The sequence below is a fragment of the Anabrus simplex genome, chromosome 7, assembly GCF_040414725.1.
Source record: "Anabrus simplex isolate iqAnaSimp1 chromosome 7, ASM4041472v1, whole genome shotgun sequence".
In the NCBI taxonomy this organism is placed as follows: domain Eukaryota; kingdom Metazoa; phylum Arthropoda; class Insecta; order Orthoptera; family Tettigoniidae; genus Anabrus; species Anabrus simplex.
This window is the reverse complement of record NC_090271.1, coordinates 172,740,590-172,764,354: the sequence shown is the minus strand read 5'-3', so window position 1 is coordinate 172,764,354 and position 23,765 is coordinate 172,740,590. Positions and strand designations below refer to the sequence as shown.

General features: G+C 43.8%; 1 protein-coding gene across 1 annotated transcript in view; it reads left to right on the top strand.

Annotated features, from left to right (window-relative positions):
- Phlpp (PH domain leucine-rich repeat protein phosphatase) overlaps positions 1-23,765 on the top strand; it is a 317,236-nt gene that overhangs the window by 82,147 nt on the left and 211,324 nt on the right. Inside the window, exon 5 of the mRNA XM_068228737.1 lies at positions 23,750-23,764. Within this exon, the coding sequence (XP_068084838.1) occupies positions 23,750-23,764 (15 nt within the window). The remainder of the gene's footprint in view (positions 1-23,749; position 23,765) is intronic.

Genomic DNA, 23,765 nt, shown 5'->3' with positions numbered 1-23,765 from the left:
AATTTACACCGGTTTCACCTGGGACAGGTGAACCCTAAATATCCTCTCGGTGGCTGGATTGCTTAGTAACAATGTAACCGGTGTGAGAAAATCAAGAATAATGCATGGCCCATGAAATCTGGGAGCAAGCTTGCCCGCGGGAACAAAATTTTTGACCATCACCTGGTCACCTACCTTCAAAGGGGTGGGTCTCCGTTCACGATCATACCTTTCCCTAACCTTTTCATGAGACACTTTAAGATTGGCTTTAGCCTTCTTCCAAAGATCTTTAATATTGTCCGGATCTATTGTCTCGGGTAGAATGTCACTCAGAGACCAGAGGTTAGAGAGCGGCGTGTTGGGAACAAACTTGAACATCAAAGAAGCTGGAGTGAACTTATGAGATTCATGAACCGCCGAATTCAAAGCAAAAGCTAACCAATGCAGGGACGTGTCCCACCTAGAAGGATCTTCATGATGATAGGCGATAAGTGCGGACCTGAGATTACGATTAACCCGTTCAGCCAGAGATGGTTGAGGGTAATAAGCAGAAGTGGTTACATGAGAGATGGACAAGTCAAAACAGAATTTACGAAAAAGATTTGATGTGAACGCCTTAGCATTATCAGATACAATATATTGGCACGGACCAAAAGAAGCAAAAATAGAATTTAGACAGGTAATGGTGGACTGAGCGGTAGCCAGCTTAGTCGGAAATAACCAAGAAAATCTGGTAAAACCATCTACACATACAAAGATGAATTTGTTAGCATTACCCTTTGACTGGGGGAAGGGTCCTACATAATCGATATACAGACGTTCCATGGGGCGCGACGCTTGATGCGAAGACAAAAGGCCTACTTTAGTGGATATGGTGGGTTTACTGATCAAACAAGATTTACAAGCTTTTACAAGTTCCCGAATTTCACCGTCCATACCTTTCCATATGAACATGTCACGAATCTTTTCACGAGTTTTAAAAATACCCAGATGCCCCCCCAATGGGGTCTCATGATAATACTTGAAAATCATAGGTACAAGAACTGCTGGAACAACAACTTTCATCATCTTATCATGCCTCGAAGGGCAACATAGAACACCATTCCTCAGAACATAAGGGACAACATGTTCCCCAGAAGAAAGGGTTTCCATTATCGGAGCCAGCGTCGGATCTTCACGTTGGTATTTCTCAATATCCCTAAAAAGCATGGGAGCATCTGTTAAGATGGCATTAACACCAGATAGTATGGACTCGGAAGGTGATGAACTGTCGACCGGTTCGTGGGTCTCTATGTCGTTATGAAACATACGGCTGAGTCCATCAGCAACAACATTTTCGGTACCTCTGATATGTCTAACATCAAACTGGAAGGCGGAAATACGAATAGCCCAGCGGGCTATACGACCAGTACGACGCGGCCTACCTAAGACCCAGCTTAAGGCTTGATTATCTGTCTCCAGGTCGAATTTAACGTGTTCCAGATAGAGACGGAACTTTTCTAAGGCAAATAAGACTGCCAAACCTTCGAGCTCATAGATGGAATACTTGGATTCTTGAGCCGACAATGTCCTAGACGCATAGGCGATGGGTCGCCTCCCTAGTTCAGTCTCTTGAAGAAGGACTGCCGCTACTGCTGACGACGATGCGTCGGTTTGGACAATGAATTTCTTCGAGAAATCAGGCATAGCAAGGACAGGGGCATTACAGAGAGCTAATTTCAGATCTTCAAAAGCGGCTTGTTGAGAAGGTCCCCACTCGAATTTGATGCCTTTCCTACGAAGAAGGTTTAAGGGCGCCGCTCTATTAGCAAAGTTAGGAATGAACTTTCTGAAGAAATTCACCATACCAATGAACCTGGCTATACCTTTAATGTCCTTGGGAGGTTTAAAATCACGGATGGCATGTGTTCTAGAATGATCAACTGATACACCATCGGGTGACACAATATGCCCTAGGAAAGACATAGAGGGCTTAGCGAAGGCAACCTTGGACAACTTAACAGTTAACCCAGCCTTACGAAGGCGATCGAGAACTTCTCGCAGATGATCTAGGTGTTCTTCAAAAGTCTCTGAAAATACTACGACATCATCTAAGTAGTGATATAAGTACTCGAATTTGATGTCGGAGAAGACCCTATCTAGTAGCCTAGTGAGCACAGCTGCTCCCGTAGGGAGCCCGAAAGGCACGCGGTTGTATTCATATAAATTCCAGTCCGTGGCAAACGCTGTAAGGTGTTTAGACTCTTCGGCAAGGGGAATTTGATTATAGGCCTGATTTAAGTCCAAGATGGTGAAGAACTTGGCCTTACGAAACCATGAAAAACAAGAATGAAGGTCGGGAAGGGGCACAGATTGTAACACCACCTTCCGATTGAGAGCCCTGTAATCAATGACAGGCCTGAAGCCTCCTTGGGGTTTCGGTACTAGAAAAATAGGCGAAGAATACGCTGACTTAGAGGGCCTAATAATACCGTCCTTCAACATCTGATCGATGATTTCCTTCAGAGCCTTCATTTTAGGTGGAGATAGCCTATACGGTGGAAAACGGACAGGAATCGAATCCGTAACCTCAATTTTGTATTCAATAAGGTCAGTAACACCAAGAGTATCAGAGAACACCTCGGGAAACGACTGACACAGTTTGCGAATACTATCAGCCTGCTCCTCAGGTAGATGTCTAAGGTCTAACAACATCTCATCCTGGGTAGGCGAAATAGAAGAACATGACACAGAATTACACTTTAATAGAGGGATTTTACAACTAGAAGCAAATTTGAATGTGCACGACCTAGACTGCAGATCGAGCACAAGACCAGTGTGAGAAATAAAGTCAGCTCCCAATATAATGGGGCAAGACAATTGCTTGGCCACAAACAATTTAACTTTCCATGTAAACTTAAAAACACGAATTTTGACCAGTAAGGAACCTAGAATTTCTAATGGAGATGAATTAGCCGAAACGTATTGAACAGGAGAAGAGACATAGTCAGGAAGTTTACAAACCGATTTCAATTTAGAATACCATTCAGCCGCAATAATCGAACAAACACTACCTGAATCTAAGAGAGCTGTTATAGGCTCGTTATTTACCTCAATCTTAAGAAAAGGAACAGGTGCGGGGGTATCCGCCGCAATCCTAAGACATTCTTTAGGGCATTCAAAAGATGAACTTGAAGGCTGATCGTTCTCTGCATTTACAATCTGTTTACTAGGGGCTGAGTCTCGGGAAGATGGATTAGTCGACTCAGCCGAAGCCACTAGTCACTTTTTATTATTGGCATAGGTGGAATTTGCACCAGAAGTTGAGCAGGAGGGGGTGCTATTTGAGTTGGGACAATTCTTGGCAATATGTGAGAAAGCCCCACATTTAAAACAGCCTTGTGATGACCCGGCTCCATTCCTCGTCCCACTTGACTTGATCAGCGGACACTTGTTGCGCAGATGGTCAGGCGACCCGCAAGCATAACATTTACGGGGCGTGACTGGTCGGCGAGGTGGAGGCCGACAGTTACTAAAGGAAGGCGGGGGTTCTTTCGCTACACGCAAAGAATCGGCGTATCTAACTCCTTCCGCTGAGACGGCCAACGCTTCAAGTTCAGAGAAAGTTTGCGGGCACGCCGCAAAACACAAGTATGACCTATAAGATGGTGAAATGCCTTCCACAATAGCTTGTACAATTTGATCCTCAGGGAAGTGAAGAGCAAACACCCTGGTATAAAACTTAATGTCTTGTATGAAATCAGCCAAGTTTTCATCCAACCTCTGTACTCGATAATAGTATTTCTGAATAAGGGAGGACCTGGCCCTAGCAGGGATGAAGTTAGCTAGCAAATGGGCATGGAAATCCTCAATAGATGATTGCTCGGCAATGGCTCTTACGATTTTATCAGAGAGAATACCAATAGCATACGGATAGATAATTTGCAAGATTTGACATGGAGACAGAGAAAAAACAAGGGCATGATCCTGAAATTCCACTAGAAATCTTAAAAATGAAATTACGTCACTGGTGGTATTAACAGAAAACTTGGATATACCTCTGAGCAACATTGCCAATGGATGAGGCAAGCTACTAAATCCGGGTGACATAGTAGGTAAAGGTTTCAATGGCAAGGAAGTTAATTCAGAACGGATGTTACTCAATGATGCACGACGTTCAGATTCGTTGTCCAATGGGGCAGGGATAGTTTGAGCAGCAACGGTTATCCTATTAACTTCTCCCTTGGGAGGCGCTTCCTCACTACCTGGATTCACTATGGTGGGTTGATCAGATTTGGGAGGAACTTCCCCAGTTAACAATTGAGTGACCTTACTAGATAACTCGGAAATATTTTCCAGGAGCGTACTAGCTTCCTTCCTCTGAACGTCATTCAGTTTTAGAGACAACAGATCGTTAACCCTATTCGAAAAATGATATAGCCTGCCTTGCACACGCTTAATTTGGTTAGGAGACGGATCATTTTCGTCAAAAAAACTAACTACAGAAGCTAGCCCAGTAATATTCTCCGTGATCGTGGAAAGAGAGTCGTCAATTTCTTTCTCTCCCAAATTGGGGATGGAAATGGGCAAATCAAGGGACTCTCTAAGCTTGTTAGTGTCTACTGCAACCGTGCCTCCAGATTGTACATTTCTAATAGTCAATTCATAGATCAACTCCTCCTTGCGCAAATAGTTAAGAAGGAGAACATCGCGAGGGCCGGGCATGATGACAGAACAATTTGGAAAAAATCAAAAAATTCCAGCAACTGAGAAAATGGTTAGAGTTCGGATCAAAACAATGTCTAGCTGTCAAAAGGGGCTAAATTGAGACCCATTCAACCACGCTCTGCTACCACTTGTTACCGTATTTTAGTGGTAGGTAGAGGAGAAAGAAGGTGCGGGCGTGAACGGGTCTCAAGCTACGGAAGAGAAACTAAGTAAAATTTAACCAGGTTATATTTTCTTTTCAAAATTAAGTAATAACAAAGAACAGGTACTTAGTAGCCGAAACACAATTTGAAATGTACAATTACAGGGATTACAGAGTTTGGGCTTCGAGCCCTGAGTTCACAATTTTTGAGCAACTAGCCCAACTTTCCGATATACAAATTTTAACAACGGGGCAGAAGACCCCAATCAAACCCTGGAGCACTTGCTCCAAATTACACAGTAAAGCCTTCTCGAGGCATACAACACTCCGTTTCCAAAAGAGCCACACGCTCTTTAATTTAAGCCTCTCCCAGGCCACACCAAACTCCACCTTCAAGTTGTCCTCAACGGACATAAACACAGGGGTAAAATACCCAATCTACTGAGGTTTATTAAATGAAAAGCAGGTTAATTAAATGACCTCTAAAACAATTTGAGAGGAGGCGAACTTGCACTCGTAATACACTTTGATTTTAAAACCTACTTTGGCACTAGGCCGTTATTACAAGGGCTAATCCCATACTACAGAGGTGACTTAATAGCAATTTACATTACATTACGGAAGAATAGGTTGAGAGAATAAGTTCACCTCAAGACGATGTGAGTGGGAGCTCGAGAGGGTTAAGCACTCTCTATCCCGATATGTCGTTTTAAAATAGAATAGATACCAGTTGTTTTTACATTTTAGGAAAAGGTTACATGGTTGAACGCTTAGAACCCGCCCCGAAAGTTAAACTGCTGAGCAAGAAAAGAAAGAATTTATTAATCGGCCATTACCTTATTGTTGACCGCTGCCGAAGAAAGAGGCGCTTCCCGCCTCCTGCTATGTACTTAATACACTGAAAGATGGAACAGAAGTGGCCCGGAGACCCTAAAATCAGCAGTTTATATACTCTCGCGGAAGTTTCTAGGCGTTAGGGGAATGAAAACACCCGCCCACAATGTTTTTATTGGATAGGACCCCGCAACAGATACAAGTTGGGGGAAGATACACCAGATTGGTCAGAAATTACTAAAAGAAATTCGGGATTGGATAAATCTAAAACAAGGGGAAAAAGAGGGGTATACAGCCAACTTAAACAATAACAGAAAGAAATTTAACAAGAAACAAACTTTTGAAATAAAAATTTCTCCAACAAAATAGTTCTTTGACTCCGCACTAGGGTGCACTATTGTTGATCTTCAGTAGTGTCCTCTAGAAGAGAAAGTTCACACTTCTTACTTCAAGCGAAACAAAACACATCAAAAGTGACACAGTTCAAAAACTCAAAATTTTCCACGTGGTGACATCTTCTGAGAAAGTAGAGAATTAATAGAGTAGATAAAGTTCAACCTTCCTCCAGAAGAGGAGTTTCAACTGGCGCAACTTTTAAATAAACGGTGTAGAGGTGTACCGCCCGGTACAATTATTATTATTATTATTATTATTATTATTATTATTATCATTATTATTATTGCACTAATATGAAGTATCTAGATGACTATTTCTCGTTACATCTTCTAGCTTTTTGATTTCTTTCTGAATTACTTAGATCTCGTACGTGCCCTGTTCGTTTTCATATCTTCTATTTTATTCTTTATCTCAGAAATGAATCTCCTCTGCTTCTATTTGTAACCAAAAATATACTTATTCTCATCAATAGGAAATTCGGACAAAACCAAGCCAAATCCCATGGTGAAACTGCGCCCAATGGTAATGGCCTACCAAGCGACCGCTGCTCAGCCCGAATGCCTGCATATTACGAGGTATCGAGTGATCGGCACGACCGATCATATCGGCCGCTATTCTTGGCTTTCTAGACCGGGGCCCCTATCCCACCTTCAGATGGCTCCTCAATTGTAATCGCGTAGGCCGTGGACCTCGAACAAGCCCTTACATCTAGGTAAAAATTCTGGAGCTGGCCGGGAATCGAACCAGAGACCTCCGCGTAAGAGACATGCACACTACCTCTACATCGCGGGCCCGGCTAGATTTGGACCCTACGAACCTACTACGCTGGTGGAGCAGGGGGAGAGGTGATACTCCCACGTGGCGTGTCCGATGTGGTGGATAGGGGGATCCTAACCGGCTTGCCGGCGGACTTGAGTGAAATAAAATAGCTCTGGCGAACCAAACACACAATCCACTATGGGTGGGGGACGCAGACGACTAATACACTCACGGTATACCCGCCTGTCGTAAGAGGCGACTAAAAGGGGCGACCAAAGGATGATTGAATTAGAACCATGAGACTACTTGTAATTAGTACAATCACGCGAAGAACACCGAGGGTCGCCTTTACTTGCGAGTAGTACCACTATGTTAGGTTCACAATAGGTTTGTGATTATCCTGATTAGTAGCAACAGAGGGTCAATCAGTATGAGTTTTACAATACCCGTGATTAGTACCACTATGTGCGGAACACCACGGGCTTAGGTTGCCTGTGATTACTACCGTTGTGAGAAACACCACGGCTCTGGGCGTTGCCTGTGATTAGTACCACTATATGAGCGACACCGTGGGTCTGCGTTGCCTGTGATTAGTACCACTATATGAGCGACACCGTGGGTCTGCGTTGCCTGTGATTAGTACCACTATATGAGCGACACCGTGGGTCTGCGTTGCCTGTGATTAGTACCACTATGTGCGGAACACCACGGGCTTAGGTTGCCTGTGATTACTACCGTTGTGAGAAACACCACGGCTCTGGGCGTTGCCTGTGATTAGTACCACTATATGAGCGACACCGTGGGTCTGCGTTGCCTGTGATTAGTACCACTATATGAGCGACACCGTGGGTCTGCGTTGCCTGTGATTAGTACCACTATATGAGCGACACCGTGGGTCTGCGTTGCCTGTGATTAGTACCACTATGTGCGGAACACCACGGGCTTAGGTTGCCTGTGATTACTACCGTTGTGAGAAACACCACGGCTCTGGGCGTTGCCTGTGATTAGTACCACTATATGAGCGACACCGTGGGTCTGCGTTGCCTGTGATTAGTACCACTATATGAGCGACACCGTGGGTCTGCGTTGCCTGTGATTAGTACCACTATATGAGCGACACCGTGGGTCTGCGTTGCCTGTGATTAGTACCACTATATGAGCGACACCGTGGGTCTGCGTTGCCTGTGATTAGTACCACTATATGAGCGACACCGTGGGTCTGCGTTGCCTGTGATTAGTACCACTATATGAGCGACACCGTGGGTCTGCGTTGCCTGTGATTAGTACCACTATATGAGCGACACTGTGGGTCTGCGTTGCCTGTGATTAGTACCACTATATGAGCGACACCGTGGGTCTGCGTTGCCTGTGATTAGTACCACCATATGAGCGACACCGTGGGTCTGCGTTGCCTGTGATTAGTACCACTATATGAGCGACACTGTGGGTCTGCGTTGCCTGTGATTAGTACCACTATATGAGCGACACTGTGGGTCTGCGTTGCCTGTGATTAGTACCACTATATGAGCGACACCGTGGGTCTGCGTTGCCTGTGATTAGTACCACCATATGAGCGACACCGTGGGTCTGCGTTGCCTGTGATTAGTACCACTATATGAGCGACACTGTGGGTCTGCGTTGCCTGTGATTAGTACCACTATATGAGCGACACCGTGGGTCTGCGTTGCCTGTGATTAGTACCACTATATGAGCGACACGGTGGGTCTGCATTGCCTGTGATTAGAACCCACTATGTGAGGGATAGTAGGAGTCCCTGTGATTAGTACACCATTGTGAGGAACAACCTGGGTTTGCGTTGCCTGCGCCGTAATGTGAGAAACAACATAGTCTGCGTTACCTGTGCGTATTACATTACCCGTGAGTAGTTCCACAATGTGTGGAACAGTGTAAGTCTACGTTACTCGTGATTAGTACCACCACAAGAGAAATACCATGGTTCTTACTTTCCTCGCGATAAGTACCACTGAGGGGCCGTTGATTTTGGACCCCTTTAGATAGCAAGCATCATCGATTCAGGATTGTGCTGTGGAAGCAGCCCCTTGGTCAGTATAGTTTTAAGATAGGTTCTGGGAAGGTGGGGGCATGCGGGTCATAAGTTAAGTTCATAATTATTGTTCACCGACTCGTTGGCTGAACGGTCAGCGTACTGGCCTTCGGTTCAGAGGGTCCCGGGTTCGATTCCCGGTCGGGTCGGGGATTTTAACCTTAATTGGTTAATTCCAATGGCACGGGGGCTGGGTGTATGTGTTGTCTTCATCATCATTTCATCCTCATCACGATGCGCAGGTCGCCTAAGGGAGTCAAATAGAAAGACCTGCATCTGGCGAGCCGAACCCTCCCTGGGATATTCCGGCACTAAAAGCCATACGACATTTTTTATTTACCGTCTCCCTTCTTTTTTTTTTTTTTTTGATTCTTGTCAGTGGATTAATTTTGGAATTACGAGGGCCGTTCTATACTGTTTTACACTTTATTTTGTGTACGTCCATGTATGGTTCACATTTCTTTTTTGAAGGTGATGACGTGTAACTAGTGTTTTTTTTCCAACGTTTGATAGCAGCAGACACACAGGGACGAACGAATGCACTCGTCATAGCCATTTCATAACAACACTGTCAGTGTAGGAGCAGACAACAGTGAAAGCAACCGTCAGGGACAGCGCTATACGACGTGGTTCCTATGGAAAGAAGGCTTGATCACTGCAGAAATTTATCGGCGCTTAGTGAAGGTCTGTAGAGAACATGCGCCGTCACAATAAACACTTTACAACTAGGTGGAAGGTTGGAAAACAGGGCTCATGGTAATGGAGCCATGTCTCATCACCCGTCATAATCCTAGCCGTGAAGTCGGCTGTATCTTGATCACGGCGATGCAAAAGTTCTCTGCACACGGCCACACGCCTCTGTTTTTCCTCTTCAGACAAGAGTCTAGGCACCCACGTGGATGACACCTTCCCCAACTGTAACTGGCTGTGCACGATCCGCTGCAGGGTGTTTTGGCTAATCCTCGTGGCTGCCTCCATTTCCGTAAATGTAATGCATTTGTTTCCTTGGATGGCCTGTTCGATCGGGGCAATGTTGGCCGGTGTTGACACTGTCACATTCCTTCCAGAACTGGTTCCCTTGTCCACCGATGTGCGCCCTGTTTTCCAACTCTCCACCCAGTTGTAAACTGTTTTCCGTGACGGCGCATGTTCTTCACAGACTGCCACCAAGCGCCGAAGAATGTCTGCAGTGGTCATGCCTTCTTTCCATACGAACCACGTCGTATAGCGCTGTCCCTGACGGTTGCTTCCCATGTTGTCTGCTCCTACACTGACAGTGTTGTTATGAAATGGCTATGACGACTGCATTCATTGACCCCTATGCGTGTGCTGCTACCAAAGGGTGGAACAAGACACTAGCTACACGTCACCATCTTCAAAAGTGAAATGTGAACCACACCTGGACGTACAAAAAGTAAAGTGTAAAACAATATAGTACACCCTTCGTATTTTTCACTTTCAATATCGCGAGTTGGATCCGCTGATTACTTTGAATTCATATTCATCCATTCATTCCTCATCATCACTTTTTGAATTCTGGACAGAGGATGAGTTTTGGACTTTTAAATTGTCATTACATTTCGTACCATTAGGGGCCGATGACCTAGATGCTAGGATCCTTTAAACAACAATCATAATCATCATCATCATCATCAGATTTGGACGAATGTTTTTAAAATTATGTTCTTGTTTCACTAAATTGAAGAATTGTCATCAGATCTCTCCCTGAATCAACACAATGATTTTCACTTGGTGTCACTAATATATCAATCAAGAAAATTATCAACACAATGATATTCACTTGGTGTCACTAATATATCAATCAAGAAAATTCCGAATATAATAAGTACCTACACTACGCAAACTTTAGTATTCTTTCCAGAAAGAGTTGAATATTGCTTGACGAGAAATACAGTAGACTGGGCAACTAAGAGAAGTTTCGGAGAGAGGATGACAGTGAGATGAGCGGGTGGTCGTCACCGTGACAGTCGGTCCCCACAGAGCGTGTCAGAGGGCGGTGAGCCGCTGTTCCGGCACGCGACACTGCACCACACCGCAGTCTCTTCGCGACAACTCGAGCCATCTCACTCAGTCTTAGCTGTGGCGTTTATCGAGGAATTGATAATCATCAATGCTTAGTCGACCTACAACTAACTTTCACTTAAACTGCGCAACATCTCAGCTTTACCCATGTTGTGTTACCTCCAGTTCGTGAATATTCATCGCCGAACCACCAAGACTGTGTAATGTGTTGTCTGCCTTGAGCAAGTGTGTGTATCGGTTCTATAGTGCGCGTTAGAGATCTTCTGGAGAGAAATATAACGTAAAATTCAACCACTTCAATGTTTATTTTCCTCTCAAGTGAACCAATCGCTAACTACATTCTGATCTGGAGTAAAATTGGCGTGTGTTGAAATATTTTCGCTGTGGTAAACAAGATACCTTGCGCTGTTAAGTAAAAGGTATACTGATACTTGCTATCAATATCACTAGTGGAGTGAAATTAGCGCTCTTGTTAGTCGTAATTAAAGAATCTTGTCGCATCCTGTTCATCCTGGATGGTCTTATTTTGAACTAAACTTGCCATTCGAATTACATTAACTCTTCCTGTCGGTTCTGCTGCTGCTGTAAAAGGCTGAAGGATTCAGTAAGCTCTTGTGCGGATGTGTGATTTCAGTGGTTCCATATTCAATCGCCACTTTCCTTCTCAACTTTGATCAAGAGTGACTATTATCTGCGTGACTGAATATCGGCAAGAAAGAGAAGCTGGGATATGGTCGGATGACTTCCATACAAATGAAGAAACAGAGACTGCCGATCTAGGATCTTCGAAGATCTTCCGGTGTATTGTGTATAAAGTAATTAAATTACACTTTTTGGTTCGATTTAGATGACAGGACAAGGACTGAATTTTAAGTTCGATCATTACTGCATCCCTTACAGGATGAAAGTGTATTAACTAATTACATTACAATTGTTCTCAATTCCTTGAGGCTATATTTGACTTTCCTCGGTTAAATTAGTCTTGTGATCTATAGAAAAAAAAGAATATTTCGCTTTGTTTTTCTTAAAGAATATACTAGTCAAGGAAATGATAAAAGGAATTTTTACCATCGTTAAAGCGAATTTCCTGTCAACTGCATAAATGTGAGGTCAAATGAAGGAAGCACGAGGTCGTCTGAAGGTTAAAATTTAGTCAGCATTGTGGATTATATTTTTGTTCCAGCGAATGACTTGAGTCAAGGATGAACCTAAACTGTGTCTCCTACAACCAGTGCTTGTAGGAACGAAGGAGCAGCGATATCCAGTTATTATGATGTGCTTTGGCGAATGAGGTAGACTGGAGAGAAACAACATAGTTTGACAAGGAGTTCTACCTAAAAATGTCAAGTTATAACTTCTCACAGAAAATATATTTTTAAGTGTTGTAGATATTTGCTTCTCTGATACGAGCTTGAGTGGTGCATTTTATTTTACATGCCGCTGAACTCACGAATGCTTACGGTACCAGACATGCGACAATTTTGATGCTGGAATGTAACCCAGGTTTCTGGTGGCTGCGTATAACGTTATCTCGTTCGAGAACCAGTGACCCTTTGCCCTCGTCCAATCATTGGTAATTTGTTTCTCCAAGCCGCTATGTCACTTATCCTTCAAAAACGAACAGCTGTGTGTGTCAGTCGTGTGCGAACATGATAGTATCATTTTGAAGGGCTGGAAACCTTTCATCTTCTGAGTATAGTGAGTTTCTTCAGAAGGCAATGTAATCTAGTGTTCGAGTAGCTAATGATCTGGAATTAACACGTGTTTGTATGTGAGTGACGTCATGAGAGATGCCAGTGACGATGGTCGTCACGGGAAATGACGCTTTACGGTGCGCCGCCGTCATGGCAGACGACGAGGAGGAAGATGGACGCGTCATTTCCTTTGAGGAGCAGGATACCCTGGAACAGGACTCACTGGAGGTAGGTGCAGTCATCATTGTGGTTTCCGGTGTTCCAAAATTGGCGTTGTACAACTTTTCACAGTCATTCATTACCCCTTGATTTCATTGTTTACAACTGCTTTCGTAACCAGCCGTGTTAAGTCTTTCTGTAAGAAATAATATCAAAAATTTATAGGAATGAAATATTATAATTTTTTTCAGTCCTTCAAATTTTTATCTCATACTTCGTTTTATCTTTGATTAGTACACTGAAATAGGAAGTACGTTCAGTTTAATTTTTGTCTTTATGCTTGATTTTTAACGACATCACCGGAAAACAGCTCATCAGAATTTATCGAAACTCTGTATTTGAATTCATAGATAACCGTGTTGCGTACTAGCTTATATACTGTAGTCTAGCAATAATGAGGGGACTAGTAAGAAACATAATTTCTCCATTAATATTAGCTGTATGCAATAATTATACATAGTAAAGTGTGCAAAAATATAGTTGTCGATCTTTTCTGATCCATGCGTTTTCACGATTATTACCCTTCACAAACTTCCAAATAGTCCCCGAAGTATTACTTATATCAATAAAATCTAACGATGTAACTGGTGATTATGGTGGTGTTTTTATTGTCTTTACAAGAAACAAAACCATATGGTCATCAGAAGAAGGAAAACGTGATGGAACAATCACTCCAAGAACGAGGGGTAAAACTCCTAAAATGGCTAGGAGAAAGGAAAGGAAACCTTTTTACTCCAGTAGCAATTATCTCCCGGCCCGCAAAGAGATTTGCATAAACATAAGGGGTTCGGTATGGTAAAAACTCCTACAGTTTATGCAACTCTCCATCCATAACCGTAGAGCGGCTAGATGACACTTCCTATCCGCCAAAAATAAGTTTTTAGTGCTAAAGGCGTGCTCGGTTCATCGGAAGGACATGGGTTCGATTCCCCGTCAGGAAGTCCTGAGGTTCATTCAGCCGACACCGAGAGAGTACCAGGTTAATTCCTGCGGGCAAAGGTGGCCGGGCGGAGAGCTTAGCAGTGCTGAGGTTACGGATACTGGAAGCATTTACCTTCCACCACTCCAAGGGCCTTCGTGGTCTGTACGGAGTTGATTTTGCTCTTTTTGCTTATTGTATAAAAATTCAGGTTATACTGATCAATAATAACTGTTCTTTGTATGATTGACTGACTGTTGTTAATTGAGGTGGAATCTGCCTCCTCTACTACTACTTATCTCTGCTTGAGGACACTGCTACTGTAATTGTACTGAAAGAGCTAATAGTAATAATAATAATAATAATAATAATAATAATAATAATAATAATAATAATAATAATAATAATAATAATAATAATTGTACAACGTACCTTCATTTGATATAGAGTTCAACGACGCCGGAGTGCCGGGAATCTGTCCTGAAAATAATTCCTTAACGTGCCTGTAAATGTAGTGTCACAGGACATTATAGCATCCTTACACCTGGGAAATCATCCTACAACATTAAGGAGAAACGCAATTGTCTCAAATAAATGCGCTACAAAAGCAATCCTTCATGAGACTACATTAGCTACATTCGGAGATTCAAGTAAAGAATCCAGGTGCGGAAGGGGAATATACTGAGTGTGATTTTTATTTTTCTTATCTTTTTAATTAAAATGCTTTTAAAGAACAATATTTCAAATCGTGAACCACCAATCCTAAGCTAAACCCAATTAGCTGGACTTACATTATCTCTCACAGCTTCCGAAAGAAATGCAAGATTTTAGACAAAGCTGCACCACGTTCTAGTAAATAGGGCTGGATATTTCTTTGTGCTCCGAAGGTATTACGGCAACGAAGCGATAGCACAGGGAAAGCGGCCTTGGCCTTACTGCAATTAAGGCACAGCCCCCAGCATTTTCCTGGTGTGAAAATGACAAACCACGGAAATCCCATCTTCAGCGCTGCCGAGAGTGGGGTTCGAACCTACTATCTACCGAATGCAAGCTCACATCTACGTGACCCAAGCTTTGTATCAAACTCGCTCGGTATAATGATAAATGTAAATAAATAAATACATATCTTCAGCTTTTCTGTAGACTCTAATTCCTTCCGGCAGGGTATCCAAGCCTTTGTGAATTAATAATGTACCTCCAGAATCTTCCATTTGCAGTTAACTATGTGGTCTTATGTAGTCTCGCACCTCTTACCCTAAAAGATTAAAAATTAAATCTAAATATCGTCATAATGGTCTTTCTCTGCGCCTCTTATCATCCATAGCCGAATCTAATACTATCCTATCTCCCACATGATCCCTCACCGAAGCTGGTTACTACGCACGTATTCGTTCATCCTAAAGTCTGTGTAAAAATTATGAGTTGTTCCCATTGCAGTTTTTTTTTTTTTTAATGATAAGTAGTTTGGCCTGTGCAAGTGGTATTGAACAGAGTGGGATTGTCGGTGGACCGCAGAGCATTGAGTGAGTGAGATAACGCGACAACACAGCAGCCGCTAGTGGGTAAATATCTGAGTAGCTTCTCGAGGTCAAAACACTTCCTATTTGACACAGACTATAACAGCATTTTTCTCCTCACTTCGGGTATCCTCCTGTCATTGTTCCACCCTGTTTCCTGACTCTGGCCCGTTATTTTTGAAATTAAGAAAACAATCAACACATCCAACAACTAGATATTGCTTCTACGCGCTTTGCGATAGGGATTATAAACAAACCATTTTTCTGTTGACTGTCTTTCATTCATAAATACGTTGTACTCTGGAAGAATGGCATTTCCTTATGATAGCCTCTCACTGGACCTAATGTTTGGCAGCATAGTCACTTCTCTGATTATACACTGGGTGTTGTGTACCGATCGTTGACGGGTTAGTATTTGTAATTACAGTAGCAATGTCATCAACTGGAGGTAAATGGCAGCAGACGAGACAGAGCACTCATAAACCAACAACAATAGTTAATCAGTGTAATGTTATTCTCGCTTATGTCGAACAGTGACCAGCAGTTGTGCGTTGTCCACTGGGCAGAAGGCGACTGCTGTTGTGCATCCACGTTGCGTCAGTAAGCTGTAATAAGGAGCAATGTGTGACACGCGATCAAAGTGCAAAGAACATAAGTTCTAAATACTAATACTTTTTTTCTATTTGCTTTACGTCGCACCGACACAGATGTGTCTTACGGCGACGATGGGATAGGAAAGGCCTAGGAACGGGAAGGAAGCAGCCGTGGCCTTAATTAAGGTACAGCCCCAGCATTTGCCTGGTGTGAAAATGGGAAACCACGGAAAACCATCTTCAGGGCTGCCGACAGTGGGGTTCGAACCCACTATCTCCCGATTACTGGATACTGGCCGCACTTAAGCGACTGCAGCTATCGAGCTCGGTAAATACTAATACTAATTTGCGGCGGGAGAGGGGGGGGGCGGGTGTGCTTACGGGGAGCATGCTCTATCGGAAAAACTTGCAGAGATTACAGACAAAGACAACAATTTTGAAGTGAAGGACGAAGACCGCCCCCGTCAGGTATTACTGAAAGAGGATTCATGTCGCACGCTCAGAGTTACTGGAGAAATCACAGATCAACGAGCCAACCGTTAGCAAACGTTTAAGTGCAATGAGTAGTAACCAGAAGCTCGGAAACCGGGTTCCACATGATTTGTGGGAAAGGCACATCGCGAAACGTTCAACTATATTTGCGAATTGCTGCTGAAGTAAGGACCCCTTGTGGGTGGGGGATGCAGACGAATAGTAAATACACGGTATCCCCTGTCTGTCGTACGAGGCAACTAAAAGGGGCAACCAAGGGATGATGGCATTAGAAACATGAGATAACTTGTGATTAGTACCATTACGTGCGGAACACCATGGGTCTACGTTACACAGATAAATGAAAATCCACAGCCTGCTTCCAGTCATTTGACCGGGTCAGGAATGGAATGAATGAAGCCCCAATCTAGTGGCGAGGATGGGAACTGTGCCGGCTGCCGAAGCTTGTCGCACTCCTCTGGGGCAATTATAATGATTAATGAAATGATATGGGGGAGTACTGCTGGAATGAAAGATGACAGGGAAAGCTGGAGTACCCAGAGAAAAACCTGTCCCGGCTAGGCTTTTTCCAGGAAAAATCTCACATGGAGTGACCGGGATTTGAACCACGGTACCCAGCGGTGAGAGGCCGGCGCGCTGCCGTCTGAGCCACGGAGGCTCACTGGTCTACGTTACATAGGAAAAGTACTATTATGTTAGGAACACTACGGGTCTGGGCGTTGATTGTGTTAGGTATCATCGTGTACATTCCACCGGTCGGTTCCACTGTATTCAGAATGGGTCTGTGTTTCCTATGAGCATACCACTTTATGAGAAACACTACGGGTCTACGTAGCCTGTGATTGGCACTACAATGTGAGAATAATAATAATTTCGTGTGGCTATTTCTAGCCGGGTGCAGCCCTTGTAAGTCAGACCCTCCGATGAGGGTGGGCGGCATCTGCCATGTGTAGGTAACTGCGTGTTATTGTGGTGGAGGATAGTGTTATGTGTGGTGTATGAGTTGCAGGGATGTTGGGGACAGCACAAACACCCAGCCCCCGAGCCATTGGAATTAACCAATGAAGGTTAAAATCTCCGACCCGGCCGGGAATCGAACCCGGGACCCTCTGAACCGAAGGCCAGTACGCTGACCATTCAGCCAACGGGTCGGACACAATGTGATAAAAACCACGGGTTTGGTTGGCGCCCGTGATAAGTACCACTATGTGATGAAAACCATTTGCCTGAGACTATTACCATTATGTGAGGAACACCATGGGTCTGTGTTGCCTGTTGGTGGTACCATAACGTGTGAGATACCGTGGGTCTACTTTGCCAGGAAGTAACTAACCTCATTTTCTGGAAAAGAAAAAAATTTCTCCGTCAATCCGATGGCACCATTGTTCTTAACATAACACGAAGAGCATCCATGATTGTTTCTCGGTATAGTTCTGATACATCCTATATATCTTCAGGTACATCATAAATGTCATTATCTCAAGGGGTCTGAATGCTTTCTAATTCAAGGAGGTCCTTGAATGGAATGGCGTATGGCTTTTAGTGCCGGGAGTGTCCGAGGACATGTTCGGCTTGCCAGGTGCAGGTCTTTTGAGTTGACGCCAGTAGGCGAACTGCGCGTCGTGATGAGGATGAAATGATGATGAAGACAACACATACACCCAGCCCGCGTTTCAGCGAAATTAACCAATGATGGTTAAAAATCCTGACCCTGCCTGGAATCGAACCCGGGACCCCTGTGACCAAAGGCCAGCACGCTAACCACTTAGCCGTGGAGCCCGACAAGGCGGTCCTTGTGATGTAGTTTAATGTGTAGGGTAATGCAGTAGCAGCATGACAACGACAGCGCATGTCTACAGTCATTAGGGAGAAGCGATGTTATTCTCACGAATTGAACGACTGTCCTCAACCAATTGGGGCACGCTGAGTTAGAATGTGCCACTCAACTGCTTACGTCACATAACGTTTCTGAGACACTTGACAACTTATTTTTTTCCCGTTGCCTTCTATGTTTTATGTTCAGCCGCCCCTAACATAGAGGACAGATGTTGCATGATGGGTTTCAGTATCATTTCCTCCACCGAGGGACCATCACCATCCTATTGTGTGTTTCTGTGGTGGTTGGTAGTGGGTGTATTGTCTGAATATGAAGAGTAGTGTGTTGGGGAAAACACAAACACCCAGTCCCCGAGCCAGAAGGATTAAGCAGAGGTGATTAAAATCTCTGGCCCGGCCGGGAATCGAACCCGGGACCTTCTGAACGAAAGGCCTCAATGCTAACCTTTCAGCCAAGGAGTCAGCCGTTATTTTCCTACCTGCGGGGAATCAATTCAGGTCTGAAAGGCTTAAATCTAAACTCTTAGTTGTTCATTACTTCTTTGGCTTCAGCACATTATTGACGGTGTAGGACGGTAATAGAGTAACTGAATGGATTACCCTTAGTTAGTGGCCCGTAATCTACTTCTTACCGGGCGAGTTGGCCATGCGGTTAGGAGCGCGCAGCTGTGAACTCGCACCCGGAAGATAGTGGGTTCGAACCCCACTGTCGGCAGCCCTGAAGATGGTTTTCCGTGGTTTCCCATTTTCACACCAGGCAAATGCTGCGGCTGTAACTTATTTAAGGTCACGGCCGCTTCCTTCCCATTCCTAAACCTTTCCCGTCCCATCGTCGCCATAAGACCTTTCTGTGTCGGTGCGACGTAAAGCAAGTAGCAAAAAAAAAAAAAAAAAAATCTATTTCTTCTGCCTTCTTTGTGACTTGGATTATACAGAACATCGGATTATGGAGACTAGAATTTATCGAGACCCTAGTGTATTATAAATGCATTTAGTTAATAGCAGTGTTGCCAACTTATATTTTCAAGACCCGCTAAATACTACTTAAAATCCGCTAAAATTCCGCCAAGAAACCTGATATCAAATAATGGGCATAAAAATGAGCAGCAATCATAATAATAATAATAATAATAATAATAATAATAATAATAATAATAATAATAATAATAATAATAATAATAATAATAATAATAATAATAATAATAATAATAATAATACCGAGCTCGATAGCTGCAGTCGCTTAAGTGTGGCCAGTATCCAGTAATCGGGAGATAGTGGGTTCGAGCCTCACTGTCGGCAGCCCTGAAGATGGTTTTCCGTGGTTTCCCATTTTCACACCAGGCAAATGCCGGGGCTGTACCTTAATTAAGGCCACGGCCGCTTCCTTACAATTCCTAGGCCTTTCGTGTCCCATCGTCGCCATAAGACCTTTCTGTGTCGGCGCGACATAAAGCAAATAGCAAAATAATAATAATAATAATAATAATAATAATAATAATAATAATAATAATAATAATAATAATAATAATAAAAGTCCGCCTCTGTGGTGTAGTGGTTAGCGTGATTAGCTGCCACCCCCGGAGGCCCGGGTTCGATTCCCGGCTCTGCCACGAAATATGAAAGTGGTACGAGGGCTGGAACGGGGTCCACTCAGCCTCGGGAGGTCAACTGAGTAGAGGTGGGTTCGATTCCCACCTCAGCCATCCTGGAAGTGGTTTTCCGTGGTTTCCCACTTCTCCTACAGGCGAATGCCGGGATGGTACCTAACTTAAGGCCACGGCCGCTTCCTTCCCTCTTCCTTGCCTATCCCTTCCAATCTTCCCATCCCTCCACAAGGCCCCTGTTCAGCATAGCAGGTGAGGCCGCCTGGGCGAGGTACTGGTCATACTCCCCAGTTGTATCCCCCGACCAAGAGTCTGAAGCTCCAGGACACTGCCCTTGAGGCGGTAGAGGTGGGATCCCTCGCTGAGTCCGAGGGAAAAGCCGAACCTGGAGGGTAAACAGATGATGATGATGATGATGATGATAATAATAATAAAAGTAAATGTCTGCACTCATCTGATCTGTGAGTTTCACTGGGATTAACACCCTGCCTGCGAGCCGGCGAGCTAAAACTTGTAGACGTTTTAGTGCCGGGTGCAAACGAGGTGAATCCCCTACCTCAAGGGCCACATACAGAACAGGCCATTTCATTAAACGGTCTTTCTTCATGGCATAAATATAAATGCTACTCTCTCACAGTTTCATTATCTGTCATCATTCGTCAACTAACAGATAAGTACCCTTTCCCCTCGCATTAGAAGTTTATGATACCATGATCTCATAACATCAAATCGAAATAACAGGTTTTCCTCACGTGACTAGCTAGCTCCTGACAAGAAATACGGAATAGCTCGGAGACAGACTGGAGTACAAAGTTAAAAAAAAACGTAAAATATATAAAACACTAAATTCCGCTATAATAAATCTAGAATTCCGCCAAAAATTCCGCTGTCCGCTAAATGATATATTTCTCCGCCGACAGTCTTCTGATTCCGCCAAATTTAGCGGAAAATCCGCTAAGTTGACAACACTGGTTAATAGTCAACTGAGAGGAATACTGAGGCATACACTTTCTCACATTCCTAAATATTGCTTGTAATATGGGTCTGCAGGTCGAAAGAAAGAGCACAACAAGACGATGTCGTTTTAGAGCCACAACTAACAGAAGATCCATCCATGCGGTTTGATAACTGGCTGGAGATTCCACCGTCTGGGTTCAGAAACGGTGACACAGTACCGCCTGTGTTCTGTAGAAGGTAAAGGATACAAATACCGGGTGTTTAGGATCAGGTGTTCTCCTCGTGGTCTGTGGCAGGTTGGACGTAGTGGGACAAACTCTTCACGGGACGCAAGCATACCGGTTTCGGCGAATCAGGAAACCAAGCTATGGCAGATTCAGCGTTTGGTGCGGAGAAACCGTTCCTTGCGTTATTGATACTATCATTGTTGAAAGTGCGCTCTGGCATAGCGACGTCACGCAAATCTTGTGAACAACACAGTCATGCGACGTGTGGTTTAGGACCGAGAAGTTTCATGAAGAACGAATGAATGTTCTTAAATATCTCAGAAATGTTTCTATTTTCAATGGAAATCTGTCATCGTGATTATCCGTTCAGAGCAAACAAGTATCGTTATTTGTAAAAGGAAGCATTTTGAAGATTGCATCCAGTGATCGTGCCACAGGAGTGAATCGTGATGTAGGCGAACACGTGTGATACAACTGATGCATCCAAGTGAGAAATTAAAAGAACATGAACACCTATGGTCAATGTTTGAAAGAAAAGATTGAAAATTTATTTTCCTCCAATGTGAGTTAGGACTTATGTATATTTGGTTATTATTTTCAAGTTGCTTTACGTCGCACCGACACAGATAGGTCTTATGGTGACTATGGGATAGGAAACGGATGGGAGTGAGAAGAAAGCGGCCATGGTCTTAATTAAGGTACAGCCCCAGCATTTGACTAGTGTGAAAATAGGAAACCATGGAAAACCATATCCAGGGCTGCCGACAGTGGGGTTCGAACGCACTATCTCCCGAATGCAAGCTCACAGCTGCGCTTTCCTAACCACATGGCCTATCCACTCGGTATTTGGTTATTATATTAGATAAAAATGAGAATGAAATATTTACTCTCTTTAGTGGTTAATAAGGAAGCCTCCGTGGCTCAGACTGCAGCGCGTCGGCCTCTCAGCGCTGAATACCGTGGTTCAAATCCCGGTCACTCCATGTGAGATTTGTGCTGGACAAAGCGGAGGCGGGACAGGTTTTTCTCCGGGTACTCCGGGTTTCCCTGTCATCTTTCATTCCAGCAACACTCTCCACTCTCATTTCATAGCATCTATCAGTCATTAATAAATCACTTTGGGAGTGGCGACCCCATCGTACTAATATCCTATATCTGCTTCATTCATTACATCCCTGACCCGGTCAATGACTGGAAAACAGGTTGTAGGTTTTCATTTTCAGTGGTAAATAAGTTGTCTCATTAGTATACATTTCGCCGTGTGTTCTGTGGTTCCATTAAGTATTTTCCGCAATGATAGGCCTCTTGGCCTGTCTGGAAAATGCGCGCAATTTCCATTGAAAGTTTGTTTACTAACTTGGAGTTTAATGTTCCAAAACCCCATTGCACAATATCCCTAATGGGACTTGGCCTACCAAGGGACCGATGTACTCAGCCCAAAGGCCTGCAGATTACCAAGTGTCACGTGATCGGAGGGAGGAATCTTTTCGGTCGTTATGTTTTGCTTTCTAGACCGGGGCCGCTCTCTCACAGTCAGATAGCTTTCAAATTATAATCATGTAGGCTGAGTGGACCTCTAACCAGCCCTCAGGACCAGGTAAAGAAATCCGTGACCTGGCCGCGAATCGAACCTAGAGCCTCCGGGTAAGAGACAGGCACGCTACCCCAAAACCGCGGGCCCGGCGTTTAATGTATTACAGCTTCATAAATATTATTGTTTACGCTTATTCAGACAACGTTACAGTAAAGAAATCTAGGTAAAAATTCCGTGACTTGGCCGCGAATCGAACCTAGAGCCACCGGGTAAAAGACAGGCACGCTACCCCAAAACCGCGGGCCCGGCATTTAATGTATTACAGCTTCATAAATATTATTGTTTACACTTATTCAGTCAACGTCACAGTAAAGAAATGTAAGAAAATACCTTTGAAGTAAACAATCAATGAAGTGTCCGGGTAGCGCCGGGCAATATAGCTAGTTTTTAAAACGAAAATATAGTTAATAATATGACAGCTTCTTCTGAGAATGTAGGTGCAAATTTCGCGAAATTACATCCAGCGTTTAGATGTTTTGTCGTTTCAGACGACAGGCAGACATTTCATTTTTAGTTTGCGTACAGAGATTAAACGTAACAGTTGGTTGTTTTACTGAAATTAATATAAACTCATAAAAAATGCACACATCAATTTTCAACAAATCCCAAGATAGAGGGAGTTCACCGTCAGATTAGGGTCACTTAGCTGTTAGCTTCAATTAGGGATATGTTGGGTTTGAATCCCACCCTCAGCAGCTCATTCTAACTCGAGGCAATGCTGGGACTGTCCCTTAATTAAGGCCACGGCGCTACCTTCCCAATCCTATACTTGGCTCATTTTTCCGCTGTCGAAAACCTTCCATGTGTTAGTGCGACGTTAAACCACTGGCAAGAAACAAAAATAACAACCACAAGAATGCAAAGGTTTGTAACGGGTGTTTGAACACTCACTGTCTTAATTGATCAAGGTTCCGTGATGCAAGATAGCTTGAGAACCACTGCATTAGATAATTTGTGTGTTTAACGTCGCTTCAAATACAATCATTCTTAAGTAACATTGGAGTGCCAGTAGTTTGATATAAAGGAAGGGGTATTCTACCACGGCTGGTTAACTCAGGTTCCGTTCCCGGTTCTACCATAAATTTAAGGCTGAGTTCGGGAATTGACAACAAAAATACGTACTCACCCTAAGGTAAAACAGCTGAGCAGAAACTTAGACTTGGCCAACTTAGAAGTGGCTCACCATAG